This window comes from Polyergus mexicanus, unplaced genomic scaffold (genome assembly GCF_030449975.1).
Source record: "Polyergus mexicanus isolate NDT 795.1 unplaced genomic scaffold, iyPolMexi1.0 SCAF_1, whole genome shotgun sequence".
Classification (NCBI taxonomy): Eukaryota; Metazoa; Arthropoda; class Insecta; order Hymenoptera; family Formicidae; genus Polyergus; species Polyergus mexicanus.
In genome coordinates this window covers 4,852,446-4,860,999 of record NW_027223321.1, presented here as the reverse complement: position 1 = coordinate 4,860,999, position 8,554 = coordinate 4,852,446, and the positions used below count along the sequence as shown (strand labels likewise).

At 35.5% G+C, this 8,554-nt stretch overlaps 2 protein-coding genes across 2 annotated transcripts; both read left to right on the top strand.

Moving 5' to 3' along the window:
• Window positions 1-53: 53 nt before the first annotated feature.
• On the top strand, window positions 54-2,393 carry LOC138938211 (gastrulation defective protein 1 homolog). Its single transcript, XM_070305043.1, has 2 exons — window positions 54-174; window positions 249-2,393. Exon 2 carries the CDS (start codon window positions 250-252, stop codon window positions 2,206-2,208), a length of 1,959 nt encoding a protein of 652 aa, XP_070161144.1. The 5' UTR covers window positions 54-174; window position 249; the 3' UTR covers window positions 2,209-2,393.
• A 725-nt stretch (window positions 2,394-3,118) lies between these two features.
• LOC138938204 (serine-rich adhesin for platelets) lies at window positions 3,119-7,066 on the top strand. Its single transcript, XM_070305031.1, has 3 exons — window positions 3,119-3,334; window positions 3,459-3,665; window positions 3,769-7,066. The coding sequence occupies exons 1-3, from the start codon at window positions 3,223-3,225 to the stop codon at window positions 5,991-5,993; spliced, it is 2,544 nt and encodes an 847-aa protein (XP_070161132.1). The 5' UTR covers window positions 3,119-3,222; the 3' UTR covers window positions 5,994-7,066.
• The last annotated feature ends 1,488 nt before the right edge of the window (window positions 7,067-8,554 follow it).

Here is an 8,554-nt window from a genome sequence, read left to right as displayed (position 1 = left end):
CTAGTAGTTCACGGCCGGCCGACAGGTGTCGCTATAGTCTCAGAGCTTGACATTTGTCATATTCAATTGTTGGTTACTCTGAAAATTACTTTCCACAACAAACACAAGAACGAACAATAAATAAAATTGCATATATATTGTTGAATTTTTGGTTTTATGCCGATTGTTATACAAGTAAGTGTCATATTATACAAGTAAGTAGATACTGTGCTAACTTTAACACCAAATCATTATAATCAAATCGGTAGTATGAATTCGAAGAAGATTATAACCTTTGGCAAGATAAGCGCCAATTTAGAAAAACCGGCGACCGAGGCATCTGTCGAAACCTCCACCTCCGGATTCGGCACGTTTGGCAAGAAACGTGAAGAAAACAATGTGAAGAAGATGGAAGAGATCAAGCCGGAGGACGAGGAAGAGATTCAAAACATGCAGAAGTTGATGGGCATCACAGGTTTCGGTAAGAAAGCCAAGTCGTTCGACGTACAGGAAATGCTGGAGAACATCACTAAGACCATCAGCAGCAATAAAACAGCTGCATTTGTGACGGACAAGTCTCCCAACGAGAGTACCGAATCCAAGGAGAATGACAACGAAGAAATCGATGATGACGACGATTTTATCGGCCCACCGTTACCATCGTTGCCCGTTAGTTCGAATGTGGAAAAGAAGAAGCATGTAGAAAAGAAGAATGACGAGAGCGACGATGATGACGACGAATCGTCCGATATCGAGGACGAAGTAATGCTAAGTGACAAAATTCCCTGTACTCACGAGGTCTCAATGACTCACGGCACTAAAGCGGTCATCGCCATTGCTGCAGATCCATCCGGAGCCCGATTAGCATCTGGATCCGTTGACTACGATGTCTGTTTCTGGGATTTTGCCGGTATGGATACATCCATGAAGAGTTTCAGGACTTTGCAGCCCTGCGAGAATCACCCTATCAAATGTTTGCAGTATTCCACGACTGGAGATGTGATACTAGTGATATCTGGATCGGCACAGGCGAAAGTTTTGGATCGGGACGGCTTCGAGAAGTGCGAGACTGTGAAGGGGGATCAGTATATTACAGATATGGCACGTACAAAGGGTCATACCGCCAGTCTGAATAGCGGCTGTTGGCACCCGTTTACTAAAGAAGAATATCTGACTTGTTCGCAAGACAGTACTTGCAGAATATGGATTTTATATAGACCGCGCGGGCATAAAAATCTGATAAAATGCAGAGCACAGAATGGTGTGAAAACTATACCGACCACCTGCGCTTATAGTCGAGAGGGTGCAGCTGTCGCGTGCGGATGTATAGATGGTTCGATTCAGATGTGGGATCGCAGAAAGAATTTTGTGAATCCATCTCTCATGCTGAGAGGCGCCCATGCACAAGGTAACGAGATATCAAGCTTGAGTTTTTCGTATCTTGGACAGATGCTAGCAAGTAGAAGTTGTGATGATACTTTGAAACTGTGGGACTTACGAGCGTTCAAATCGCCAGTCTTTGAAGCAAAAGGATTGTTTTCACGTTACGACACAACAGATTGCATGTTTAGTCCAGATGATTCAATGATCGTTACTGGAGAATCGTTGAGCAAGGGAAAAACGACTGGCAGATTGCTGTTTTATGAGAGTAAGACATTTGATCTAGTCAGAGAAATCCCTGTGACGAATTCACACGTGATCAAGACTTTGTGGCATCCAAAATTGAATCAGGTGTTTGTTGGATGTGGTAATGGCATTGTCAAGGTGTATTACAATCCCAAGAAGAGCATGAGAGGCGCCAAACTGTGTGTCGTCAAGACACACATGAAACAGAAGCACATTGAGATAATGTCCACCCAACAGATTATAACACCTCATGCGCTTCCTCTATTCCGCCAGGATAGACCAAAGTCGGTTCGCAAGCAGATGGAGAAGGATAGGCTAGATCCAGTTAAATCGAGGCGTCCTGATCTACCTATCACTTCTGGACAGGGTGGCAGAGTAGCATCTTCGGGAGGAACGCTCAGCTCTTATGTCATACGTAATCTCGGATTGAGTAAACGAATAGAGGATGATCAAGACCCTAGGGAAGCTATTCTGAAGTATGCGAAAATAGCCGAGGAAGAACCGTACTGGATCGCACCAGCATACAAGAAAACGCAACCGAAAACAATTTTTCAGGCTGACGATCAAGATGGTGGACCGAGTAATAAAAAACAAAAGATATAAACTTGTATTTATTATGTACATTGTGTAACTTGTAATTATATTCAACAATTTAATTATGTACAGTAGGACTTATATATGAATTAATTAAATGAAGATCTATCTTTATTAAATATGTATTATAAAAGTTATACATATTTCGCAAGAATCTATTGTATTTATATTATATTGGACATTTTTTAATGTTATATTTGATAAATTTTTTTACATATTGCATATGATTTATATTTTATTTTTATTAGCATTTCTTGCACATATATCTCTGACATGTATGATATATCACTTATATGTATATATATATATATATATATATAAAATTATACTTTCTTTATAAAGGATACATGTATATATATAATTTATAAAAATTAATTACTATCGCACAAATATACATATTCGCACTCGTATACTATATGTACACACAAATATATTTTATAAACACAGGCTGCGGAGTCGAGAAAACGCTAGAGCGTTCGAAAAACGATTCGAAGCGTTTGATTGACCAATCAGGACAAAAAGAGTGAAGATTTATTTATTCTGATTGGTTAATGTAATGCTTCGAAGCATTTCAAGCATCTTCCCGACCACAGCCATACACGTATTGCAGATTGCGCATGTGCAAAAAACCGGAGAAAGGCACACTGATTTTGCGTTTTTCTCGGGAAGGGACTATTTATAATCTTAAGGTACAATTTTATGTGCTGCAAATTCGTGCAGTAGAAAGGTCACGTGATTGAAATGGACGAATGAGTGACGATGGTCTGGCCGCTGATTCGTCCATTTCGATCACGTGACCTTTTTTGCTGCCTAAGTTGCAGCACATGAAAATGTACCTTTATATGTCTATTGTTTACGAAGGCAAACGGCGATAAAACTGTTCCGCATTTTTTCCGTATATATATATATATAGAAAAATTGTCAATAAGTTTTCTAGTTATTTGTATTTTTTCCACATCTGAACATACGTTCGTCTGTTCAATTTTAATGCAAATATTTCTAAGGGCAAAATAAAAAGAAGTGATGGCTAAAAGAAGAACTATTAATCGATTGTCCAAACGATTTTCCAAGAATAAATCGAATGATTCCATCAGCTCTAAATTTCTCGATCCGGACACAAACATTATATCTGAAGGTAAGAATATTTTCCCTTTGTTTTTCTACTTTATGTGACTTATTAAGTACTTTATTTTTTGTGAACTGAATTCGCGAACAAAGTTTTAATGAAATTTCAACAGTATAATATATTTTTTTTCTAGAGCCAACACATTGGTGGAAGAACTTGGACGAAAATATGTCTTCGCAGCATTCCTTCATACATAATAGCAACAATGAAACATCTCAACAACTGAATCTTAATTCGGAATTAGAATCTAACCACAACATATCACAATGGTGGAAACATTTGGAATCCCCTAATAGTAGAAGCGATACTTCAAGAAGATCAAGATCGAAGTTAAGTACAGGTATGATTTCGTAAAACAATTTTATAATGTGAATGTTATAATACTAATAGGATATATATATATATATATATATATATATATACATATTTTTTTTTTTTTTCAGCAATAAATACACATAATATTTTGGAAACTTCTACATCTGAATCAGAAAAGGAACTTAGTTTGAGAAAGAGAAAAGTTCCATTGAGAATAGCAAGTAGAAAGAGCAATAGTAAGGCTTTTTTGGATGCTTTAAATGATACCGAAGTAGCTATTCCAATAAAATGGCGAATGAAGCAAACACGGTATTCCAATTTGTATAGCAATTCAGATAAAGAAGTCTTGGAAAAGAAGTTAGATGAAAATAAGGAAGATAATTCAAATTTGAGTTTAAATCCAAGCCCAAATATTTTGAAATCAAAGCCATATATTTTTAAGAGAAGAAGGGATGAAGGACCAAGTGGTGAAAATCCCTTTCAGGATATAGTAAAAGATGATAGTTTAAATGCTAAGAGAAAATCTGTCACATTTGAAAAAAAAACTTCAAAACGTTCAATACATCAAAATATTAATACAAATAAGGATCATATTGATGATCAAAGGGAAACAATACAAGTGTCGCAAACATTACCACTGGAAAATAATGAAGCTGGTCCTTCAAATTTATCAACTTCAAATACAATGCTTAAAAATAATGTTGCATTTGATATTAATAAGACTGTTGAAACTAGTGATGAAAGCGATTTTTTTGAAATTAGCAAACGTAAACGTTTCAAATTTAAATCCCATCTTATGCAACGCGTGCGAAGAAGCATGAGTAATGATCTTTTTAAAGATGCTCTTGAGGAAAACAGAGATACATCTTTGTCTAAACATGATCAGGATAAGGAGATTGATATTCATAGTGCAACATCTCCATTAAAAACAAAATCATTAAGCAGTCCTTCGAAAAAGATTGTTAATAGATCTAAGAGAAAGACTGATGTCACACATGAAAACATGCTTGCAAGTTCACCTAATCGTAGAAGCCCAAGGTCTTTAAAAAAGACTAAGAAACATTTGTTAGATATTACAACACAAGTCCAAGATAATATTGAACAAAATATAAGTAATTCATCTTTAGATAATGAATTTGACTTTAAAAAGCCTGTACATTTGAAGTTGAAATCAAAAATTCCAATCTTACATAAAAAAAATTTGACTAATCCATTCAAAAAGATACTTATGGAGGATGGCAATATCAATGCACGAAAGAGTAATATTGCTGTGTCAGCTGAAGATAATCGCATTTCTGTTGAGCAAGATAAAGTTACAACAGAAATTAGTCAAGGACATGAACAGGTAATGGTGGAAAATTATTCATTATCAAAAACAGGAAGTGTAAGTGAAGATTCTAATATATCTCTTATGATATCACCGTCAAACAATGTGGAAAATGTATCAGAAAATCTTAATGTGCAACCAAATAGACTCTCAGAAAGTAATGACACCATGAATGTATCCAAATCTAATTCACGAAGGAACATAATAATTGAAGACAGATCTAATGTATCACAAAAGAAACGACTTTCGTTTAGTCGTAAATCTATAAGAGACATTTCTGAAACTTTGAAGGATCATACAAATATAATATCGCTCGCTGATAGAACAAATATTAATGAGATAGAAGCATGTAAAGTTATAAGTGATCACAAATTTTTTATAACGAAAGATGCATCATCTACATCGAATGTTCGGAATTTGCTAACTTCGCAATTTGTTAATGCTGAGAATTTTGAGAAGATTAAGGCAGAGGTAGACAGATTAAAGATTCGTGAGATGGCCGCGATAAAAATGGCTACCGAAAAAAAAGAATCTACGTTAAAAGCGACAACTATGAAACTCTTTGGTGCTACGCGTAAACAATCTACAAAGAAGAACATTTGTCCAAAGGTAGTGGATAAGGCATACCTGGTAAATGGGAAAGTGTACAAACCACCAAGACTTCCTCGTCCAAAACACTGGGCTACGGATCATCTTTACAAGTTCTTATGGAAACACATGGAGCCGAAGTATCAATTATCGACTAGAGTGCGATCCGAGAAATTCATGTTGCTGCTGTCCAAGATAGTATCCATCATAAACCGCCGTAAAAAGTATGAGAATTACAAGTTCGAATTAGAAGCCCTGATGAAGGAGATGGCTCGTTTAAATATCATCAATACCCGTAACGATTTTCATCATTTCTGTCAGGATTTTTTGCCGTACGAGTTTCGCATTAAAGTCGTTCCTATGTTATTGCCTGGCAACAAGCAAAATATTCCTTTCGAGCCAGAAAAATTGCATACTCCCTTGCTTGAGGAAACTTAACGATTTGAACTATAATGCGAAAACATGATTCTGCAATGAGATAGAATGTTATATATGAAGTTTTTTTTGTTCAAGCTCTTGATGTTCATATGCGTTGTAAAATTGTGTTGATTGCCGATTGATTAATTATATATATAATTAATCCATATAAAATAATATTATTTAGAATAGATAAATGATAATATATTTTTGATAAATCTAAAATAAAATCTAGAATATATAAAAAAATATTTTCTTTCAGGTTTGTTATTCGAAAGTACAGATATAATCGATTTTCATTTTAAGTCGTTATAAAAAAACAACCGCGAAAGATATCATCAAAAAATAACACAAGTTTTGCATATAAACTATACTGTTGAATAAACACATGGATATTTTTATTTATAATATTATATATAATATCGTCATTTTTGCATTTTTTAGTCAAAAAATACAAAAATTACAAGTAACAATAGAAGACGGACTTTAATTAATTGTGTATATGTGTTATATGCGTTAAGTATTAATAATTATCATATGTGCGAATGAACGAGCCGGAAATTATTTGTACATCGCGCGAACAGCCAATATTTGTGCTCTCGCTGTCTCTGTCGGCGCCCCATTTGGCATGCGTCCCTCGGGCACGTGTGACGTTCGATACGCACTATTCCCACGCCTTCGAAAGATACTCGTATTTCCATTTTAGCCACTTTAAACGATCCGATATGTATATATCGCGTGTTTATTTACTTATTCCGGTTAACGTGCGTATGTCGTGGCTACGTTATATATAGATCTGTGTGATCTCTGCGGGATTATAAATATCATTCTAATCGTGTTAGCTCTGTATCTTGTTTTTCCTCGGCGTTCACAACAAAAATTATTCATATATTGCGCTTTATGAGTATGGATGAAATAACATTAGGTGAATTGTCGATAGATACACAAGAGTTATTATAAAAAAATTTTTTTTTCTTAAAATTGAAGTAATTTATTAGGACATTAAAAACAAAAGTGTGAAATAGTTCGAATAATTATTACAGCTTTTCCGAAATAGCGATTGATATAAATATACGAATCAACGTGTTATAAAAATAAACACCTGACATCTAACAAGTTTAAAATTTGCTACCTTATGATTCCAGTAACATTTCCTTTCATTTGAGATACATTCGAAAATATAAATAATCGATTTCTGTTTTAAGTAAATCTGATTAGAGAAGAGTTTTCTGCTAATGTGGAAATTATATTTTAAATTTCTTGCCAAAAAGCAAATTTATTATACAAAGTTAAACTTGTAGAATGAAAAATCTACGTGAATATTACAACAGCTTGCGTTTCGCTTGTGTTACAAGTACTTTAATTATGCGAGCGATAGTATCGCGTCAATAAAATGATATCGTGGCATTTCACCGACTTTGCAAATATTTGCGATAAATCGAACTTTTCGTTAACGTAACAGCGCTCACGCAATTCGTGTGACGCGTACGAACCGTGGATTAGCTTCAAATTTGTGCAATATATATATGTTAGCTAAAAACGGATTACCGTGACCTCCTGACCTCAGGAAATACATAGGATTTTCTGCGTTACGTAGATAATTTCGATAATATTGATGAGATAACAAATCTGGTCTCCGACAATAAATTTAATGTTACTTTCGTTAATTTAAATTACTGTTCGAATAAATAGAATTTGCATTGTTTGTTTGAAGTTCATTAATTTTTTTATTAATGAATCCTGCTAAACGAGATACATATCTGCGAAAAGATTAATCCTATTGATTTTCATTATTTAATGTATAACTTGTCTTTTTTTCAAATTTTCTCAAAATCACCATACTCCCTCTTCTCCCTAAAGATTTCCAGATTCTTACGGAGGGAGTACCGGGTGCGTTCATTCGAGAGAAACGAGAAACAGTAACACGATCTTGCATTAATTAATCGCGCGAGGCTCTCAAAGGCCAGCGGGTGCGGTAGTCACCGGTTTGAAGTTTCTAATCTCTATAATGGAACAGCCGCCTCAATTAGGCGGGACTTATTTTCGCTGGGCCGCGATGTTTGAGCGCGCATTTGTGTAGCCACGCGACCGCGCCACGCGTCGCTCGTTATACCCCGATGGTCGCCTATGGCGATTGTTTCCCCCCGTCCGCGAAAAAATGATTGCCCGGTTCGCGTTGCAATAATCGTAAAACGGTTTCAGTGAATCACGCAAACGACAGATTTGCCTCGATGACGGATCCGTTTGCCGCGGACTTTGCATCGCGATCATAATCCATTTCATGGACCGAGTCGAGAGGAGGAGATTCGTACATAATATTTTCGCGAAAATTGTTTTATCTTGTCTATATATATATATATATATATATATATTTCTTTTTTTGTCTGTGAATATATTATTATTGAGTATATATTATTGGTATATTATTGGAGAAATAAACTTTAGCGATAGCGTTAAATAATGCTAGGCTGGGGAGATTAACGGAACCGGGGGTCTGATTAACGAATCGAAGTGTACTTACGATTTCAATTCCGGGGAGCGATCTTTTCACGACGACGTGGCATCGACGGTGCGCTCGAATG

Bases quoted from the DNA above. Each gene is read 5' to 3' on its own strand.
- LOC138938204 (XM_070305031.1), top strand. From the start codon at position 3,223: ATGGCTAAAAGAAGAACTATTAATCGATTGTCCAAACGATTTTCCAAG. The intron at 3,335-3,458 runs GTAAGAATATTT...TTTTTTTTCTAG, and splicing joins CACAAACATTATATCTGAAG to AGCCAACACATTGGTGGAAG. The intron at 3,666-3,768 runs GTATGATTTCGT...TTTTTTTTTCAG, and splicing joins AAGATCGAAGTTAAGTACAG to CAATAAATACACATAATATT.
- LOC138938211 (XM_070305043.1), top strand. From the start codon at position 250: ATGAATTCGAAGAAGATTATAACCTTTGGCAAGATAAGCGCCAATTTA.